Here is a 22,732-nt window from a genome sequence, read left to right as displayed (position 1 = left end):
CAACTGCTTTGAGTTTCTTTTCGAAGGTGCAGAAGAAATGCAAAAGTCCAGTCACCTTGATAGCAAATAAGAAGCACTAAAGGTCTGTCAGGTAGCAACTACACTGGCACTCGACTGTCTTACAGGCGCAGGTATGGAACAGGCAAAATAGATGACGAACTGTTCAACTGCAGACTTGTAATTATGTTACCACATATTGCTGGGTTCAGCAAGAACATTCCAGATGTTAAAGACATATGCTCAATGTGCAAAGCTACATTTCAGCCCCTTGCTGCTCAGAGACACCAGGCTCTTTATCCAACTAGTTACAGCAGCAGACATGAGGTTTGGACTCTGCTCCAAACTTTAAAATCCAGGGATATCTTGACCAAGTGTTTTGGTTCCTCCAGGTCCCACTGACTGATGCCCAATCAGCCTGGTAACAGATGATGCTCAGGCTTACAGCCCCGTCAGCAAACTGATTTTACCCAAAGCAAATCCACCTTCTACTGGCACAATTTAAGATCAGTACGTGGCATTTTGTACATTAGTTGAACGCTAAAGCAATACTTCCATTTATTTTCTCCTCTGAATTATATCAGGAAAAGTTCAAGATTAAAGTTACTTTAAAAAAACAAAACAAAACAAAAAAACAATAAAACAACTTGTAAGATAGATATTTCAATCGGCCTTCAACACAAGTTTGCACTCAAAATAGAATTGATTTAAGGATTTAAGTCATAACACCTAAAGACATCGTAAGAAATATATTTAAATTAGGAGCAGCAGTCACCTCCTCTGCTTACAGTGTCATACTTGGCCCTGTTTAGGTTTTGCATCTTGAGACAATGGTACTTCACATTAAAACAGATACTCAGATACTTCAGAACTGACACAAGACAAATGACTAAAATTGATGAATGCTGCTTCTGGGAAATTCAGCTTCTAAAGCACGGCAAAGCTTCCACGGGATGTTGTGGTAATTTCCCACCTCCAGGCAAAGTTTTTTCCAGCTCCCCCCAGGTACTCATGGACAGGTAATCACTTGATAAATTTTTATTTATTTATATTTTTAAATTCTTTTGAGAACAGACTACTAATACAGTAAAAACAGAACTAAACCCAAAATAAATTCTATGATAAAACCTCGAAATCACATCTCCCTTGGGAGGCCAGCATTAAGCAAGTCTAAGCTGCAACATTAGTATGCAGACCCAAAGTAGGCTTCACTGTTCCTTTACCTTCTATATAAATTCCCATATTTGCCCTTAGAAACCACTCATTTTAACATTATTTTTGTATTCATCAGCAGAACAAAAAAGCCCTTTGTTTTTATTATTTTGGGACTAGAGTCTTGCTTAGAAGTACAAATAAGAAGAACTAGATTATCACTTAAAGCTACAACCACAAGCCAACATTCGCTCATTTTCTCCTACAATCACCAACAAGCCTTCTAAACTCAGTAGACATGTCTCAATACTGGTTTTAAAACAACCTGGGAACCCAGCTATTAACTTCTAATTACTTCTGCTTTAACGGGCTATTCCCTATCTATTTCCCAAACGTGCCCTTAGCAGGCTGCTAGCTGTCCCGCTTCTGGGAACAGGGCAGTGCCGCTGTGCGACCCGTCGTGGCGAGCAGCGCATCCACCCAGTGAAATGCCGAGAGCCTGCACAAGGCTTGTCCTCCAAACTGAACGGCATGTGGTGCTTAGTGCAGGATGTGATATCCAACCCTTTTTATGCTGCCAGTGTTTAATTTTAGTTTAATTTTAATTTTATATAAATCTGTCAGTGGTTTGATGGAATTATTAAACCATTACTTTCTTAGAACTTCTTCCTAACAAGATTACCAGCTTTCAGACAGAAGAGACTGTTGTCTCATGGGTACTTAGGAAAGCTGTATTAGCACAGGCCTGCATCAGAAGAAATGATGTCTTTGTAACGCTGCTGATGGGACCAGCAGGTACGTCAGTTCACCTTAACAACCACATTTTTCTGTAGCCCTCTTACTACATACACTGTTCCTCTTCTTCGTACGAAGCAACAATCTGTCGCCTCCATCTGCCAGTATTTTCCCTTTTCTTCTGGTTCATGTTCCATCAGGTACTGCGTTCTAGTGAGTAAGTACAAGTGCTACCAAAAATGTGCACCAGAACAGCCTCCTGAAACTGCCCAAGTCAGTCTGTATACCTGGTGCTAGGGGACAAAGATCCGTTGTCAAACCGACTTGTAAACAGCACAAGTGGTAGACGAGTTCATCTGCTATATAAGCCCATTCACTTCATTGGCATCTGAGGTAGCTTAGAGTGATTTATTTGACTGGATTCATTTGACTGGATTCATGCCTGCAAGCTACTAAAATGAATACTTGCATTTTAATCGTATTTTAACCCGATGAAGAATAACACTATTGTACAAGTTGATAGTTTTCTTTCTCGTCTCAATCCAGAGCTATGGCTACAGCTGAGATTAGAAAAGACCAGAGGTAAAAACAAGAAAAGTCTGTCCTGTTCTTATTTAATAAATCTAATCATTTATTTAGAGACTAATAAAATTTGAAATAAAAACAAACTGACTTCCATAAAGGTGGCCAACAATAAAAATCACAGTAATACAGGCTTATATTGACTCCAGATAAAATTTTTATAATGAATGTGGTTAATCACACAAGAAAGGCTTTCAATGCATTAACTGCACCCACGAGACAATTCAGAAATTCATCACAGCAGATAAAATGGCAGATAGCTTTATACGGCAACTCACACAAACTCTTCAACCTAAGTTTGACTGTAGCTGTCTGCAGACACATCCACTAAGATGTGACCTAGCAGATGACCCATTTACATTCACAAGGACAAATTCCTACTGTTCTGACATCAGAGGTATTCCTCTTACTCCTCAGATTTTCAGCCCAAACACACAGGACATTATGATTTTGGCTTATGAAGTAGCACTGACAATTTTTTTTATTTAATTTGTCCTATTTTATGTCCAGCAATTTGTGGTCAAGTATGTCAAGGAGAGACAGTGGTGGCCCATGGAAAATACTATGCTTTTTTACAGTGTTCTTATTAATTGCAGTCTTATACATAATTTATTGAAAAGCAACTACAAGAAATTAAATGCTATTATTGCTGTTACAGTCGCATATGTAAAAAAGGCCTTTGAGCTTATATGGCAAAGATCTTCACACACTATAAAAGATTACAACTAATATATTTTCCAGAATGTTATTCCTATCATTTCCTTCCAACACGATAGCTTTCTGCACACAGCTTGGGCACTGCAACACAGGAAGGTAACAAGACACATCATGTCCAGTAAACATCAATCAAATTACCTGTCAGAACAGCCTGACTCAGAGGACAAATAGAAAAAACACCCAGACATCACAGAGTAGCACAACCACATGTTCTAGACCTGCAACGTTGGCATCTCCCTCCTTCCCTCCATCTCCCCCCTCACCACCCAGTGGTCATGTAACCTAATTAAGCACATACAGGCTAGAGTACAGACCACTGAATTTTGTTCAATAATAAATAAAATTCAGTCATCATCACAATGATGATAATGAACAAATCAGCATTTGTACATGTTACAATACAAATGCAAACTGATAGATTCGTGTTTGGAAAAATACTACCCTTTATGTATTTCCAATTTAGGTGTCCATAGATGGATTTTAATAATAAAATAAAATAAGGTAGGCTTTCACTGACCTCTCCTCCATCAAAAGGGCTTTAAAATAATCATCTCCTCTTGGGAGAACAAGACCAGTATCATCACAACATACTAAACAATACATGCATCTGTTATTTTTGCCCCATCCTATAGCACAATGCCTATTAACATTACATAAACAATAATTATTATAAACTTTTTGGTTTTGTGAAAATGAAGTATTAGCCTATATAAATAGCCAAAAGATGATTCTTTTACATCGTGGCCAACACACAGTTTGTAGGCAGTCTCCAGTAGTGGGTTAACTGTAACTAGGGTGAATTTAATTAAGATTGTTAATATGTAGACAGATAATTAGGATCATTATTTCCCTCTTGATTAAGTCGTAATGCAAAATATCTATTCTGAAGGGTGATGTACAGAAATTTACAGTACAAATACAGTGTACTTGTATTGTTTTTGCTTACTATTCAGTTTTTGAATTTGTAGAAAAAATATACAGTTCAAAACCTGAAATAAAACAGAGCAGAGACAAAGCTGCATAGGATAGAAGGAAATAAACATTTTAAATTAAATCAGAAAATTGATAGATTCACTGCATCTTTTCTACATTTCTTACTTCATTAAACTAGGTCCCAGAATTTCTCAAGAAACTGCAAGTCACATTAGAGAATACAGCCACATTTATGATTTCACAGAGTGTTAATCATAGTAAAACCACATCTAAATAGTGGCGCCTATACATATTGGATTTGATGCTCATGGAAAAGGAAGAATAGTAATGTGGAAAGAATGAAATTAAACAGATACACCATAAGAAATTTACAGCAATGAAAATCTTATTACTTGAAACAATGGTACAATGACATATGCTCTACTCAGTGCAGCATCTGAAAAAGCAACGCTTTGCTGATCCTAGTAGTTTGACATCGCTGCTGTTCTAAAAAAAGCTAAACAGCAATCCAGGCTTTTTTTTTTTTTTCCATTTTATATTTCAAATGTAAAATGTAAAAAAGATGTGTTTTAAAATGTAAAAGTCCTTAGTGTGTATATTACTAGAATGTCAACAGACTTAAAGTATTTAAACTTTTATCTCCAAACTAACTCATACATTAATGAGCTTGTGTCTCCAACTACTTAACATATGTTATTACAGTTTGGAACAGATCAGTTTTAAAGAATATGAAGGATTTGTGTGTATATAACCCCTCCCTTCCCCATACATACTCTACAGAGTTGGTTCTAAAAGAGCCCTAGGCTTACATTTTTCTTCTTTTCAACTATCAGCATTTACTTTTTTCTCATTCTTAAAGATGAGTCAAAATTCAGAATAACAGAAGTCATAGTTCACGTCTTGTTTTCTACAGCATTGTGCTGAGGCAGGTAAAAAATATCAAAAATGTAAGCAGTAATATAGGAAAATATGGCACAAAATGGTTCTACAAATAAGACTGCATCATCACTGTTAAAGAAAGTAACCTACAGAGAGGAGATATTCTTTAACACTGCATGATAAGCACTGTAAGAAATTCTGTCCCCTACTGAGAGTTACAAAATCCCAGAATCACAGCACTCAAAGAAAAATGGAGTCTAACACAAATGATTTCTCCCTTGTATAAACATAAGGCATTATTTCAAAGCTGATCCATATATACCTTGAAGACTACAACCTGTTTTCCAAACGTACTTTCCTTGTTTGAACTTCCTATGTACAGTCCCAAGTTTTCTCTCATTTTCAAGCATTTCAACTTAACCATTCATACAGTCTCTGTAAAACAAAAGGCTCAAGAAAACTTAAGAACAGGTTTCAATACTCTCAATTCTCATTACAAGCAGTTTACTCCTGAATGGTTAAACTTACTATGTCTGCATGTGGACAGTGCTACTGAACATGAGCTAGATTTACTCGATTAGGACCCTCATGGTCACTATTAAAATAATTGACAACACCTACAGACCACAACTGCATCTCCTTAATGTAAGATCCTTGAGCAAAACTAAATTTAACCCGAAAGGCAGAGGATTTTTAACCAGAGTTCAGAAATGCAAATACCAGGTACAGCCATTCCAAAACAGTGGATTAGAAGTGAACCACTGATGGGAGTGAGGGTGGGTGGTAGAGGACAACGTAACTGCACACTTGTATTTGGTTCTGATTTTTATCTCAAGTGGAACAACATTGCACTACACTTTAAGAGAAAGCTCAGAGTAAAGGCCATGTGGAACCACCAGAATTAGCCAAATAAAACTGCCCAGGGTGCTTGCTGTACGTAGCCGTATGCTGATGCCACAAATTGTATGCAAACTTTAGCATTGCCCTTCCTCTCGCTACAAGTGGATAAGCACTTAGCCATTCTGCCAAATGTGACAACTCATGTGAAGAGCTGCTGTGCTGCATTCAGTGAACAAAATACTAAACTCCTGCTGTGATGACTGTAATGTTTGAGAAACTGTTCAAGTAAATAATAAACAATTAATGCATCTTTAGGATATGAGCAAGCATATATACCACAATAAAAACACAACAATATTTTGCTTTATTGATGTTATATTGCTTTGAGACTGTAGTCCATTTCTTTCTGTAAGTATTTATGCATTTAAAAGACAGATTATACTTTAATATGACAAAGCATTCAAACAAAATGGAAGAGATTCTTGACTCATCATAGACGGAATACCTAGCATCCTACATTGCTTTTACGCAAACTGTTTTTTTTCATTATTTTCTTTTCTTCTGCTTAATATTGGCTTATTTACTTTCATTAGGTTAAATCTTTAAATACTCACATGCATAAACAACCATCATCTGTGCATTTCTAATATAGAAATCATTAATCTGCCAAAAAGGTAACACCCTAAAAATGGTTCGTGGAAAGAAACCTACCAAACAATAAACTGATCACTACTCCCACTTCTGGAATCCTCAACACAGATATCAGAGACGTGATGACAGATGAAGAAGGAAAAGGTACTCACAAATAACACCTTCTGCAAGCCATCCTTGAATGTGTTGTGGATTTGGTACTTATATTTTCTTTCAAGCAGCCTGAGGTAGAAAAGCTTTCTTAAGAAAAAAAAGAATCACATTCACAGCTTTTACATGCTCATTCAAGATCAGCCACAGAGGAACATCACAGATAAGTAAGCTGGTGATGTAACCAGCATCAAACACTGCATCAGATAAACCCAAAGGCTTTACAGGGTTATATTTTGCAAAGCCAAAAGGTTTTTCCCAGAGAGGAGGTTTAGCAAGCATAAACCAGGCACATTGTTTTCACAATCCTTGTGGGCTTGCTTTCTGCTTCCAGAAAAAGTCCCAAATCTATATTTATTATTAAACTTCATCACCAAGAAAAAATAATATGCTTTCTCATTTGATATTTAGACTGGAATTTAAAAGCACCAAATGGTGCATTTTCGAATGCACCGTCTCTATATGAACACTGTAGTACAGTCCAAACCAAGAAAAGGCCATTGGTCCTTTTATCTCCATGGTAACAGCAGCATCTGTGAAGACAAACCGTATTCCCTCTTCACTGCAAAGTCAATTTATAGTCACATACTATGACATAAACCGATAAGACAGCAAAGCTAATCAGCAACAAGGAGAAACAGGAACCAAAACACGAGATCAAGCTCATGCTCAAGAGAATGTTCTTCTGTGCATAGCGTTTCTCATGTGCAAATTACAAAATGAATAACTAAATCAAGCTGATCCTTTGAGCTGATCCAAGCTGGGAATTTGTAAACTTACTAGTTCAGCTAACAAGTTGCTGAATATTTTATAAAATTAGCTTCATGTTTAGATCCAGTTTTACCATATTTAATAGGATGACAATTAGCAAAGTAGTTATTTGCAAAAATCACCAAAGTATTACTTAAATATGACCTTTTCCTTCAATATTTCCTTAAAAGACTCAGCATTAATAGCAATGGCAGAGTGAGAAGTTTCATAGCTGCAAGATACTGCCCTCCCATCGCCTTCCCCTCTTTTTTAAGCACGATCAATGATGCAAGGACTTCAGCAGCATCATTCCTGTGCACTAACCACTAACAGTCTCTACCTCCGGGTAAATGACCAGGCTTGATGAGTCACAACCTTGGTTTTATTTAATTCCTGTCCATGGTAGTTCTTTGTTCAAAAATAAAATTTAAAAATTTCCTTTCTCCTCCCCTTGCTTACTGCCCCACTCCAAAGCTCAGTGAGAAGGCCTTACATTATCAACATAGCCAAGCTTCCTCCCTTGCTTCATGAATCAATATAATGACCATCTGCTCATATTATTAAGTTAAATATATACCAGAACACACTGATGAGGGCAGCTCATTTGCCATGGTCAAGTGATCAGTTCATAGCCATTCCATAGCCAGTTGTAATACTGCCAGAGTAAGAGAGAGCAGGTGGTCAGCCAAATGCTACTTATCACAGCATTACCTATGAAGTTCCCCAGGCTAAAGAGAAGCATGAACCGTCAGAGATGCTGCTAAATTATGTAACTTTGGGAAAAAACAACAATAAGAAAAAGGTAAGGCATGAGTTTTTATGATGATCTTTATTTAAAACTGATTTGCAAAGGACTGTCTTTTGTTAAAAACACCCCAAGTTGCTCCCCTTTGGTCAGTCATCTGCCTAAAGCTGAGCAATTAGCTTCTAACCTCTCCCCCACCCCCACTTATCTGCCACACAAATTCCTGCTACTCTGGAAACCAACATAAAAATCTTATTTAACAGACATGTGTTTAGTTTTACCTAATCATCTTACCCCTTCCATCACTACAAAATAAATTGACCATTTATAGAATTTTCAGGGAAGCCACAGCCCCAGAGTCACCCCCATGTGGTAGAGCTACATCAGTGCAATAGGAAACCACAACTAACTAACTGAGAGAGGAGTCCCAAAGTTCTCCATTTCCCCCTGTAATTAGCCCATAATGCTTGGATACTGCATCAACAGGTACTTAATCAGTATTCATTTTCAGAAAGCTACATCTGTCTAAACATACACTTGACGTGACACTGCCCCACACAGCAGAAAGCGTAGTATACAGAGTTTTGTCTAATGTGGCAATTCCTAAACAGATTTATTTATAAAGCTCACAAAACCTTCACTGTGAGGCTGATCCTGAAACTCTAATGCAGGCTCATGGCTTGGACCAGGCTCCCTAGCAAAATGTCCCCGTCCCATGTTGTAAGCCTGATTTAAAGCATCCATGCCTCGAATATACGCATGTACAACACTGCAAAACTGTAACATGACTGCTTGGTATTTTGCAAGCTAAACACTTTTTCCACAAATTCACAGAATCAAGTGTTTTTTTCTATTGCACTGAAGACAGCCGAAAGGTATCTTTCCATTTTCCAGAGAAGCCTTTCCATGATTTAAATGCTACCTCATTTTTAACAGATACTAAATACAAAGCACTGAAGAAATTCTAAAAGGTGCACATGTACTGTGAAATTGCACATCACAGCCAAAACCTTCTAACAGCAATCAATACATCACAAAGATAAATGCCTGATAAGAAAATAAAGCCTTTCCATAAAGAGTCCCATAAAATGGCTTTCCAACCTACTAAATTCAAGCAGCTTAATCACCACTTCTCTATAAGGTAGAGGATGTACAAACAGTCTCGTCAACTTGGTCTGATTCTTCTGTTTTCAAATCTAGTTTCTGCAGATGTCCGGCAGCACAGTGCACAGACTAAATGAAAAATGAAGAAGAAATTATTCAGGTATTCAGAAAGATGTTAAATGGATGATAATCATTTCAGGAGGAAACACTTCAGTCCCATAACTAAACCAGATTCTGTGTAACAGTTAATCACTTAATCTATTTTTTCAAAAGTCCAGTTTTGAGGAGTAAGAAAAACAAGACTGAAAAGCCAAATCAATAAGCAAAAGTAAATTGTACAAGATGCATTATCTGGATTCCACACATGCTAATGCTATAGAAGGGCTCTCAGCTGCTGCATGCATGTTGAATTCTGTACCCACACATCTTTAGACGTGATTTCTACTGCTTCTTCACTTAGGTTTCCTACAACAGTTCTAGTAACAAGCTTCCCCAAAAGCAGTAACTGAGCTTTCAGAATGTTTTCTTCACATATGAAAGATACATTCATAATATAAGAGTTATTCCTTCCTATTCTGTAATGAATAGCATTGAAATTTTAATTTTAGACAGGACAATAGTAATCAATTTTTTGTTATGCATAGCATTTTGTCCTGTGTTTGGTTCAAGTTTTCTGTTTGAAGTGTTCAGAAAAAGATAACTGAAAAAACACCATCTGGTTCTAAACCCATCTGAGCCCCTACCACGTTATTCAAGGTAACAGACCAACTTGCATAGTATATGTTAAGAGTGTGCTCAGGTTGCTGTTTGAGGCCATATATCTTTAGTCCATTGCCTTCATCAGTTCTCCCCTGGTCATACGAAGTTGTCCTGATGTGTAAACATATGATAAAGCCCGCCCGTGTTTGTATTTTAGCAGAAGAAATTAAAATGTTTTAACAATTGATTGAATTACTATGAAATGAAGTTAGTAACTGTACCAACTATCTAGCCTATGCTTTTAACTTCAAAAAGTTTTTTTTTTTTTTTTATATATATATATATATATATATATATATATATATGAAAAATATAGTAAGTAGGACAGATTTGGAACATGAAAGTTACAGTTTTTCCTGATGCTATGAAGTCCACTCAGCAAGATACTTGGTACAGTACGTTATTCAACACCACTCCATGGAAAGTCCTAGATATAAGATGCCCAAACCATTATCATAACAAGTTTGCATTCAAAGTATTAAATACAAAAAAAGACTCTGAAAAGACACTGAAATTGGGAAGAACTCCCATGGGTTTCATCAGGGGCTGCATGTCACAGTAAGCATTCAGTTCTACTAATTCCTACCAACATTATTAATCTGTGTACGCAGCCAGTGAAGCATTTCCAAAAATCAGTTCTCTCTGCTCAGATTTCTGTTCCTTTCATTACAGCAAGAAACAAACAAATCACCTGAACAAAGTCAAACAGCGGTATACATGATAGCTTCTGTGGGGTCACCACAACTTACGCACTGCATGAGCTGTAATTCATACACCAGATGACATTTACAAATCAAAATGACCCTCTACTAATTGCTGGCTTGTTTGTTTTAAATGAAGGCCAAAAATCATCTTGAATGATTTGGAATATACTACCACGCACAGCTATTTGTTATCATTTATTGTTTTCTCATGCTTATTATTTACATGTTGGTCTCTGCATGATTAAGATACTTAGCCATTTATTCATTCTTGAAAATCAGATCAAGCCAGGCTTGTGGCTGAAGTTACAAGAGAAGTCACATGGCATAAAGCACCTACCCCTTACCCTGCTCTCCATGAAGTCTCAACCTATCTGCTTGAATATACAACCAGACAAGTGTACTCCAAATCTGAAAAGCGTAATTATGGGAACAAAGCCATTAAAACCTAATTTTGATCTCACTAGTGTGATTAGGAGCAGCTGTGTTTTCTATTATCATGTTCTAACTTGTTTTCTTTACAATGTTACTTCTATCAGACTCTGGCCCTTTGTTTCAAAGATTTCCCTTTTTCTTTTCTAAAAAAAATCTCAACAGATTAAACACTGAGACATTTTTCTACTTGTCCTCCTGATCGTGGCCCCAAAAGTTAATTTATAATTTTAACACTAATCAGTATTTCTGGACATCAGGGTCATTCTCTAAATGTCACTGTCAAGAAATACTTCCACAGCTTCAAAAAAATACTTACAGACTGCGCAGAGTCTGATCTGGACAAAGTTCAGTGTCCTTGTTTTGTTAAAGCCTATTTCTTAAGTGTCAGTATCCCTGTGAATGCTGTAGTGGGGGCCCACAGAACTCCCCCACAGCAGGAAGGCTCAGGAGACAGAGTTTGCTTGCCAAGCAGCACTGCTCCTTGTGATTCACTGAGGGTCAGCACAGCTACGTAACTGACCGCTTTGCTCTCATGCTGCTAACTGCCAGAGCCAGCATTACAGCCTGCTGGGCCCTTGGGACTTAGGAACAGCACTGCCTACACCTGATTGCTCCTGTGACCCTTCCTCAGCCCCTCCTGTCCTGCTCCTGTTTGGCTGGTATTGAAATAGAAGTTGCACCTACCAGATCCTGGAACACAGGATGGAAATGTGCTTCTTTTAACTGTGTTAAAGTATGAAAAGTGGTATTTTCTATGCCTTACGTTAAAAACTCAAGTATTAAGGGGTTTGATGACAGAATTACCTCAGAACATTGGGGAAGAAGGGAGAGGCAAAGCTGACAACCACCAGGCTGTTTACAGAGGCTGCTAGTAACTGGGAGATCTTAGTGATTACTTCTGTGGAAAAATATATCCAGTACTGGATAAAAATTCCCACATATCACCTTAATCATTCTACCACCCAAGACTGTGAACTACTTCTGAGAATTTGGGGCTTGGCCTGTGCCTATCAAGCCTCCGTTCAGCCCCAGAGGAGCACGGTTGAGACAAGGGCCCAAACTGCGCCTGAGGCCGCCATGTCTGAACCAGGGACCCAACCACAGCCATCCTCACAGTCACCAAAACACCACTGGACACGAAGGTCAAGGGGCCCATCCCGCTGGCTAATGAGGGAGAAGGAGGGGGGCAAGCGAAAGGCAAGGCTGGGTGTTTGGCTGCTGGCTGGGGTCAGCCTACCTTGGACCTCCTAGGCCCCTCAGGTCTCCTCCAAAATGTCTGCAGGCTGCAGGTGGCTTCCGTGAGGGGAGGCCGGGGTTACCCCACACTGCTGGTTCCAGATGGTTGTGGCACCTCTGGGAGCACTCAACGCAGGGCAAAGCTGAGCCTGTGGCTGCTAGCACCCTGGGGCAGAACATTTGTGAAAGGGCAAAAACACAGCATGGCAGCGAGGGGTGAGGGAAAACACGTGAGAAACATCAGCACAAGCACCGAGGTGGAGCAGCAACCATGGCTGCCAGGGCAGAGGGTCCCTGCAGCCTGTGGAGTCTGCTCATGTGTTAGTGATCAGTCAATCCACATCTGCTTGTGTTGAATGTCCTTCACAATACTAATTTTATCCCTGTATGTCCTGAGCTTTGATAGGCAGTTGCTGATGAATTCATCTATTTTATCTCATATATTCTCCATTTACCCTTAACATGGTTAGAAGCATTTATTTAATCTAATATTTTTCCTGCTAGCATTTGCCTCTGATTCAGAGACAAGTAATAGACATATTAAGCCACACAGCCTAAATCTTTTCCACATTAAAAACAAAATAAACAACCTCCCTTTTCCACAATGCACTGGTGTGTATGCCTTTTCCACATGAAACATTTTGCTGTTCAGTCCCATAACCATTTACTGAATTTCTCCTAGTTGTCCATTTCTAACGGAAGTCAAACCTGTTTCCATCGCTTCACTAAAACTACTCTCTTTTGCCCCCAAACCCCTCTCCTTCTCCCAGAGATGGACAGGCCCTAATTCCCAGCAGGCTATCTTCTGGGATCAGCTGTTCTGGACAGCCCCTGCTCCTCACCCCAACGGAGCCTCAGCTAAGCACCAGTTCAGTAGCTGCTGAACTCATCCACTGTCTCTCGTCAATAAAAAAAAAACATCACCATTACTGGCAGAAGGACGGAGTTGTGGGAAAATCTGAATTTTATCTCTCAGTAAATTCTTTTCCTATTCAAATACTGGTTTTGTCCATAATCTGACAGAATTATCACCCTAAGTGTGAATTCTCAGGACAAGCAGCGACTTAAAGATGTACTAGACATCCCTAGACTTCACAGCTCTGAATTCACAGCCAAACTTATTGCTTTACAAATGAAACAAAGCATTCTCAAGCAATTTTTGTACAACTGCAAATTTACTTGAGACTAAATTTCTGATTTGTTTTCCCTCTCTATTATTAAGAGAACAACAAAGCCTGAAAAACCTTTGGAATAGTTCTCTGTAGCTGTAATATTTACCACTCACTCTTCACTGGACAATACTCCAACTGCCATAAACTTGAAGGCATCAACTATACCTTGAATATAGACCTAATAGAGAAGAAAGTCTATAAGCTTACAGGCTTGAGCATAACTGAATAACAGATCACAACACATAGGAAGAATCCAAGACAGAACTATTTCAGATGCACCAAGTCTAAGCAACAGCAGGAATACCTGGAACACGGCCTAGAATCAGTTGCGGACAAGGACTAAGTACAATGTTTTGGCCTGAGTCACTCTTCTGGGCTTCCTGATATCAGGTCACAGCTGCTGTCCTCTTTAATAAAAAAAATACACTGTTAATGAATCACACTGTAGTAGGTATTTGGAAAGCAAATAAGTTTCTTCAGAGTTGGGATAGTTTAATTGCTACTATTAGTTTGACATATAGCATTGTAGTTAATAAGGGAAGGAATATAAGTACAAAATATTTGTTCAGATTCATTCCATCACCCTTTGGACAGTGAAGCTGAAAATGAAAACAAACAAACAAACAAAACAAACAAACAAAAAAAACCACCAAAACCAAACCAAAAAAATACAAAATAAAATCTGCTGCATGCACTTTTTAGTACTTGGGATAGTATAAAATAGCAAATAAGTATCAGAAGAATGAACTCTAATGAGCAGGATGTAATTAATTCCTACAGATCTTCTGGTCTAAGTAAAGCGTATCTGTCACTGTAAAATATTTTACTAACATTAGCAAACTAATGGGCAATGTAATACATTATTTAAGAGATAAGGAAAAAGTGTGTCTCTATAGCTCAGGATACCACAATTTACTAAATGATGCAGATGTGGTGTTCTTTTTTTTTCTTAGATACATATTTCTGACCTAACCAAGAGTTATGAAGTCATTCACCCAACAGCTAGCTAATCCAGGGTATCTTTTCACAAAAGCATTCAATTGGGCTGTAAAGAAAATAAATATATAAAAATTTTAAAAGAATCAAAGTTCAGAAGTATTTCCTACATCCTTTATTCATGTTAATTGTGTGCTTTATTTCTGTCTCTAAACTCTGTTGACTTCAGCTGCTTGTCAATAGATCTTACATAACACAGACATTTCCGTTGTTTCATTTTTGCTACATAAAAATAAGTTGGCACTTCATTATTTTTTCTCAGCATTCATTTACTGTGAAGGCATTTTAAATATTTTGTCCTTCATAGTTTTAATAAAAATCCAGCTTAATAAATATTTTAGATGGAGGAAAAATTACAAGTTAATGGTCATTTAATTATTTTGGCAACCAGCCTATGACACATTTCACAATAAGGAGCTTAGACTCAATTTTAATAACTAGACTCAATTTTACCAACTAGACTAATTCAGGTGTTTGCCCCAGAATTATTAGCTGGGGCAAAGAGCAGGAATCTACTGGTTCAGTTGATCAATTATATTAATTAAACAGACAAGACTGAAGACAATTGATGTCAATAAATATGTCAATATGTTAATAAATACACCAATGCCACCTCTCCCCCCAGGGTAAATATAAACAGAAATCTAGTTGGAGATTTCATGGGTGCATTGCTGACGGAAGCAGTAAGTTATCACTGTTGCAACAATGAGCATATAATTTACATTCTTCACTAGCTTCTAGAACAACCTGAGGAGATGATAAAGAAATCACAGCTGAGTTCCTGAATCGTGGGTGTTTATGGCTGTTGAAATCCCATGCCCTGGAAATTCTAGGGAGCACCTGACTGCTAAACTATTGCAATTTGGCTACATTTGGGACATAACAGTAGTGGAATTTACAAAGGAAAAATATACAGAGCTATTATTATGAGGGTTTTTGTTGTTGTTGTTTAGATCAACTTTAACACCACTACTACTGCATAGTTCAACCTACCCATGACCACACATGGTAGGGCTGAGTGGCACCCACAGTGTCAAGAACAGGCTGAGTTGGCTGAGTTGAACTACCTGTACGTCCACCAGAAGTTACTTGCTGTGTCAGCCTATTAAAGCGCATGAAAAATTGCCAGCCTTCTTTCACATCCAGTCATCTGTATTTACATGACACTCAGCTGCAGCAGCTCGTGGCACTGTTCTTGACAGACTGCATTAGGAGATAACAGCCCAGGGCAAAAAACATGGGAACTGCAAAGGAACCCTGCCCTGGCGTGGGGTCAAGGGCAGGGTCACCATCTGATGATATAAATCAGTCTGTGCTGAACTGCAGTCCCTGGGTTCCTACATCAGAAGTGACATATCATCCTTGACATCTAGAAATCATGCGTCTTCTTTATTAGTTTTCAAAGCAGATTTTCAACTTGGAGGAAGGTCAAAGGGATTTTTGAAGACATCCGGTATTTCTGAGCATGTGCAAGTGAATGCACCCGTTTAATACTGTTTGATGATGTACGGACCATCAGCTCAGTGGTTTCAAATAAGTACAGGCCTCAAAGAACATTTCAGTGAAATGACTGATGCTGAAGAAAAACGTGGAAAGATAGTTCACACCAAGCCTATACTTGAAGTTATAATTTATAGGAGGAGAGCAAGGCAAAGAGAATTTAACAGGAGAAAAAAATCTCTGTTAGTCAATATTGTATGCATATAGAACCACTGCAGCAGGCCATGAAACTTTCAGAGAAACTTCACCTGAAAAAGCATATATAATCTTCAAGATGATCATTTATCTGCAGAAAATGTCAGGGGGTCAGGTATTCCAAATGTGTAAAACTTATTAATGAATTAATGCATATTTAAGATATGTACTCTGTGGTAGTTATAACACAATGGAAATTTTAAAAATCCACTTTATGGATTCATGTATTGCCCTAAATATTCAAAAGCATCAATATTCAAATTATGTTATTCTTCCTTGCATTCTCCTGAAGCCTAAAGGCATATGAGATTTGAGTCCAGATTAACACAAGAATCCAAAGATCATGCTTCAATTTCTGCTCTGTTCTGAGGACTGTTATATGTCAGATTAGAGAGCTGATTATGGAGTTAAAGGTTTCAAACTGGAGTACTTGTTAATTCAATGACTGAATATAGGACATGAAAGACTGGTTTATAGTAAGCTCAGTTTTATAAGGAACAGCTCTCAGAAGCACGCAGTACTGTCCAAAACTCTCAGAAAACCTGGAATTGTACAGTTATTATTATTATTATTACATGTATGTGCTGGTTCTCTGGTGCTTCTAATATGTCTACAGACAGGGATTAGCTGCAGTATTTTCCTTGGTGAATTAAGGGTAAATGAAAAAAAATCAAGTATCCATCCTCTCAAGGCCCTTCTGCAAAAGCCTTGACAAGTAAAATACCTCTACACATAGAGTGCAGAGTACGAAAGATAACTGCATTCAAGTTTGCACACAGAAAAGTCATTGGCTAACAAGGACTACAGAACACGCACTTGTAGACACAAAAAATTCCTCTTGAGTACCATTTGCCAGTTATTTTTTTTCTGGCAACAGACACAGTGGACTTGGCCAGCATTCCTCAATGCAGCAGAGGCATCAGGCTGGTGAAACAGCTGCTCTCACAGGCAGCCAGAGCAGGAGTAGCTGGCCAGCTTCTCCTCCAAGAGGCTTTTGGAAGCCAGCCACCGTCTAAGCAGGCCTGCTTGAGAGCAGCTATACTGGATGCTAATGACCTTGGCAGTACACGTCATAAAGTACAAGTTGAGCTCTGCTAGAAGAATCCTAAAAAACTCTACGCAATTTTTTTCCAACATGTAATCTACTGCATCCCTTATACATCAATCTGTTTAGGACTCTTCAGTGATAAACATTAACAGCAAATACTTCAGCAATTTAAATTACTTTTCAGACCTACGCAAACAAATAACACAGCTCCTAGCAAACATCTGCTGTTAAATCCACAGAAATGGGTCATTTCTGCAGGACAGTTTTAGCAGACATTTACATTTCAGGTTGAAATTTGACCTATTGAGCATTTCAGCCTAGGGTCAACTTGTTTGAAAGTTTGAAGGAACAGAGTTAATTCATGGAACAAGTTATTATTATTGATTTATACACAGAAATTGTTTGAAACAACTTTAGAAACAGCATTTGATAACAGCATTCAGAATGATTAATATATAAAAAAATGTTTATTCCATTTCAATTCTCCTCCACATGACACCTACCAACTTCTGAATAGTATAACTGTATTAGAAACAAGAACATACTGCCCTCCTTGCAGTTACTAATTAGCTAGACCAAATAGAGAGAAAATCTTCAAAAGAATTACTCCTTTCTCCCCACCTTTTTCTTTTTCATTATAGGTAACAGATCAGCAACACTAAGTTACATCAATGAAGTCGTATTTTCCCCTCTGTATTTATGTAGATGTCTAAAAAGGTTTCTTTACAGCAGTAGATTAGTATTTCAAGAGTAAAATTTTACTTAGACTCAAGACAGATTATGTGGTTCGAGTCTCTACAATGAGCTTTGTTTGTTGAGGATCAAGTTCCAGCCAGCTCTGGTAGGCATGTTAACTGAAAACATTTATGCTGATATTTAGCCCGGGAATTAAGGTGTGCTGCAACAAGACGAATTCACACTTAAATGTGGCTCAAAGCAGCCTGACAGAAGGGGAAGCACCACTGCGATACAGGCCTCTTAGCACAGAGAACAGGTTTATCTGTAATATTAAATGTATTCAGTGCAGTAGGTGGAAAAACAAAAACAAACAACAAAACAAAGCAAACAACCCAGCAACAGCAAACACCCCAAAACTATCTTCTGTTTTTAAAGACATTGGGAGTTGTGATGATACACACAGACTGCGTGTTCTCTGAAGCAAAAAAGGAATGAGATGTTAGCACTCTGAAGTGGTAACTGCCAATATCCAAAATCTGCCCTAACATACACATCTACCAGATGAATTGTATCCATTTTTAAGAAACCTAAGTTCATGCTAATGCTTTCAGGGCTATGCACAGAACCAGAAGTATAGCCAGAGAAAGGATATCAGTGTTTATCCCACAACAAAGCAATTTTATAAGTTTTTCTTTATAATGTTACATTAAGTAACGTCTGAAAAGAAATAGAAGCACTTAACATATTTTGAGTGTAGTATACGCATCATACCTGTATATTTTCCTTACCACTTTCACATTATTATGACATCATTAATAAAACAGTTGTAATATATTACTAATAAGATGGTTATTCAGCTCTTCCAGAAATACGAAATATGAATGCTTTCAAATGAATTTTCTATATACAATACACAATCCTATAGGAGCATAACCCACAGAAATATTATAATGAATTCTAACCATAAGTCTTTCGAACATAAGGTTGTCTAAACTCATTAGTCTCTTTTCTATGCAAATGCCTGAAAAGAAAGCAGTGCGATGCAAAACAAATTTCCTGTAGATTCATGCAACCATTGCAAATTGTTAATGAACACCCTCTAAAGTAACCACACCACCAACATACATTTCAGTTTGATGTTGTGAAAGCCCAGCCATAAAATATCAGAACCATCCAATATTGTTAAAACAAAAACAAACAAACAAAAAAGAATAATTTATACAACTTCCTTGAATTTTGTTTCTGACATGGGTTATAAAAGAATGAATGTCTTGATGAAATAGCGTTTGCTAAAGAGATCCCAGATGTGCTTCACCACAACAGTAACTAGCCAGACTAAAGGTCTATTTTGTCTTGTAGACCACCTCCTATCACAGACCAACAACAGATACATAGAGAAGGGTACAAAAATAAGGGATTTATTATTATTATTATTATTTAAGCCTGGAGATGAGAAGACCTGGGGGAGCTAACACCAGCTTTCCACAACCTTAGAGGAGGTTACTGAGACTGATGGAGCTGAGCACTCAACTGAGGAGCATAGCTGGCAAGAAGACAGCAGTCACACTGGAACAGGGCAAGCCCTGACTGAACAAGGCAAAACTTTTGCCTGTTAGAATAACTAAGTACTCAAACACTCAAACAGCCCCAAAGCAGTTATGAAATCTTCAGCTTCAGTGGTTTAAGACCTGAGCAGACAAGCTCTCAGCAAACTGGTCTGATTTCAGTGTTGATCCTGCTTTGAGCAGTAGGATGGAGCAGATGACCTCCAGGGTCACTTAAACTTGAACAACTCTGTGATTCAATCATACTCCGGTACTTGTCCAGTTTCCAAGAACTTACAGTTCAGCGACTCCCTAACCACAGGAGTGTCTCAGAGGTTAATAACCCCGGGTGAATTTTTCTTCCACAACTGTGTCTTTTGAATCTGTATGAACTCAGCATCAACTATGCTCTGTGCCAGAGCATTGGAAAATTTTATTATACTTTACAGGGAAAAAAAAAAACTTCTATTTTCTTAATCAGCCTTCATTTTCTGCTCAGTAGCTATGATTACAGGAGAGGTTGAATGATTACTCTTACTCCATAAAACTCTCAGTCCTATTAACCTTTCTCATTCCTCTCCTCCATCCCACCAGCCACTCCTCTTCAGGCTGAAGGCCAGTGCAGTTAATCATTATTTGTACAGAAGCTGTTCATTGGATCATTTCTGATTTCCTTCTCCTTGCCTTTTACTACTGCAGTGCAACATCTGTAGATCAAGATTACTATTTCATAAGAAGTGAAGAATCTTTCAGAGCATGTGTCTTGTCCAATACAGCTACCCTTATGACAATAAATAAATAAATAAATAAATAAATAAAAAATTCATGGCAGGTTCAGCCTTTTACTTCCTTATAGGAAAAGGATCATTGATGGCCCATTATTAAAAAGTGGTGGAAGCAACTTTCCTAAGCTGATTAGGTTGCAGCTTCCAGACATGACCGTCTGTGGGGCTTCTCTTTGCTTCTGTGACCACACAGAACAGTGATGAGGACTGGGGCAATATGCCACCTGAGCTAGTCAAAGAGATGGTGCTGGAGGCAGTGATCAAAGTTATAGTAGGTAAATCTGTTCCGTTTTTCATAATTGTGAAGGCTGTTTCATTTTCGCAATGAATTTCAAAAAAAAAAAAAGCACGCCTATTAATTCAGTTTTGCAAACCTCAATAGTATATTTTTGTTCTATACCCCCAAACAAATTTAAAAAAAAATCAAAGATCTTTCAGGTATGAATAAATCAGAGTATTTTCCTTGCTGGAAACAAAGTTAACTGGCATCCATTTTACAAGGAATGCCCAGTGTACTAACATTTGCTCCAGAAAAATATTAGTTTTAAGCTAACTTAAAATGAAACGAAACATTCAATTATAGAACTTTGCAAATATATCAGAAAAAAATGTTTTGTGGGTGTTGTTTTCTGACAACATTAATGTTAAGATGAATGACGTAGCTTTTTGCTAGATATGTGACCACTCAGCCCCACTGAAGAGCTATCCCTAAGCAATATTTTCCTTTATGCCAGGAATTCCTCATATTTGGAGTTATATAAAAGATAATAACATGGAGATGCAATTATATTGCATTCTTTCTCCTAGAAACATATTCTTCTGCTTTGTACAGGCAGAAACTAAGAACTGGTACAGTTCAGGATGTGAATATTCATCTAAAAAGGACTTTCATGTCTCCAAAACTATCTCAAGTCTTTCAATCTTGAGAAATATTCTAAGATATATTGGTATTGCTTATATAGGACAAAATCAACACTTGCTAAGACTGGTGAAAGAAGTCCACAGAAAGAACAAAATCAGCTCCAGATGTAGCTCAGCAAGCTTGAGGAATCATACAAAAAGCCTTATTTAGTATGCTACAGCAGAGTGCAAGCAGAATGAAGGTCATGCCTTGAGAGGAAATAGCAAAGAATCAGAGATGGTTTCTCTCCTTTCTCTCCTCTAAGTCAGTGCTGCATGCTCTTCCCTTTAGCTGTCTGCATGAACTGCAACACAAAGTTAAAAGAAAATGCGGAATGAAAGTTTCATCGTACCAGGCCAGTGTGGTCAGTTTAGGCATGTCAAGTGCCTTTAAATCTTAAAAACTTCTCAGCACAGTTTGCAGCTTAACAGACATGGATAACAAAGTTGTTTATTTTATATATAGAACTATCTATCTCTGTATTATTAATATATATTAAACAGCTGAATACCGATATGCTAAAAATTAAGCCAGTAGTCTTTTGTATATATTTTTGGCAGCAGCCAAGAAAAGCCTTTTTGAATGTTTAATGTGGTCACCATCAATTCTTTAATCCTGTGTTGCTGTAAAGATTTTATTAATGCTCTAGCCATACTACTTTAGTACCATATTTCATGGAAAAAGTCTCTCTGGAGTTGGAACTAGATTTATGTCCACCCATCCCCCAAATCCATCCATTTCTCTTCCCTAAATCACACCAAGTTTTCCTCTGTGGGGTCCAAAAGAGAGTTGAATGTTTTGTGAAGAAGAGTACTTATTTGTTTTAAATGATCAGCAGCATGGAAGCAGCAACAGTCACTGACTGCTGATCCCCTGCAAGGGACACTGGGTCCAGTCCTGTGCCAGGTTCTGCCTCCTGCTGCCACTTGGTTTGTGTAGGTAATGGCACCCAGCGGAAAAGGGCCTCAAAAGCACTTCATTCTCAAGCCTACCCATTTCACACAAAGGACATAAGAGAACGACTTTCTAGTGTGAGGATGGAGAAGCTATCCCAAAGGCCAGATTAAATTTTTTGGAAGATTTCATAGTGACAGAATGGTACTACTTGATGAAGTAGAAGACAGAATGACAGAATGATGAAGTAGTAGACAGAATGACCTACTTGATGAAGTAGTGCAAGATGCCTGGGCAGAAAGGTGGTTTCTCCCTCCTCAAGAAGTAGCCAAAAGTGTGACAACGCTTTGGGTTACAAAACATTTCAATGCCTTAACAGAGCTTATCAGCTATGGCACCTTCCACCTAGACACTTCAGCCATGGTTCGGTATGCCAGTATACGGCATGTTTTCAGGAAAGAACAACTTCCTTAACAGCAGAGCTTACCACTTACAGCTCTTCTGGAGAGGCCCAATAACAGCACGCTTACATTTGTTAAGCCAGAAGTAATTTGTTCTGAATATCAGTAGACTAAGTTGCATGGAACTGAATTAGGAAAGCAAGGATTTTTCTTTTTGGCACTAGTTTAATATTGATTTTTTTCCCCTCTTAG

The 22,732-nt window shown here is 38.0% G+C and overlaps 1 protein-coding gene across 15 annotated transcripts in view; it reads right to left on the bottom strand.

Annotated features, from left to right (window-relative positions):
• IQSEC1 (IQ motif and Sec7 domain ArfGEF 1) overlaps nt 1–22,732 on the bottom strand; it is a 341,869-nt gene that overhangs the window by 186,441 nt on the left and 132,696 nt on the right. For 3 of the 15 annotated variants that reach the window (XM_040569084.1, XM_040569086.1, XM_040569092.1), the window contains exon 1: nt 6,639–6,942. The exons of the other annotated variants lie outside the window; for them this stretch is intronic. In XM_040569084.1, the coding sequence (XP_040425018.1) occupies nt 6,639–6,661 (23 nt within the window). In that variant the 5' untranslated portion in view covers nt 6,662–6,942. Of the gene's footprint in view, nt 1–6,638; nt 6,943–22,732 lie in introns of those variants that run through there. 15 annotated transcript variants of the gene reach the window in all.

The sequence above is a fragment of the Cygnus olor genome, chromosome 10 (assembly GCF_009769625.2).
Source record: "Cygnus olor isolate bCygOlo1 chromosome 10, bCygOlo1.pri.v2, whole genome shotgun sequence".
Classification (NCBI taxonomy): domain Eukaryota; kingdom Metazoa; phylum Chordata; class Aves; order Anseriformes; family Anatidae; genus Cygnus; species Cygnus olor.
The sequence above is the reverse complement of the archived record's forward strand: the minus strand, read 5'-3'. Positions and strand labels throughout refer to the sequence as shown.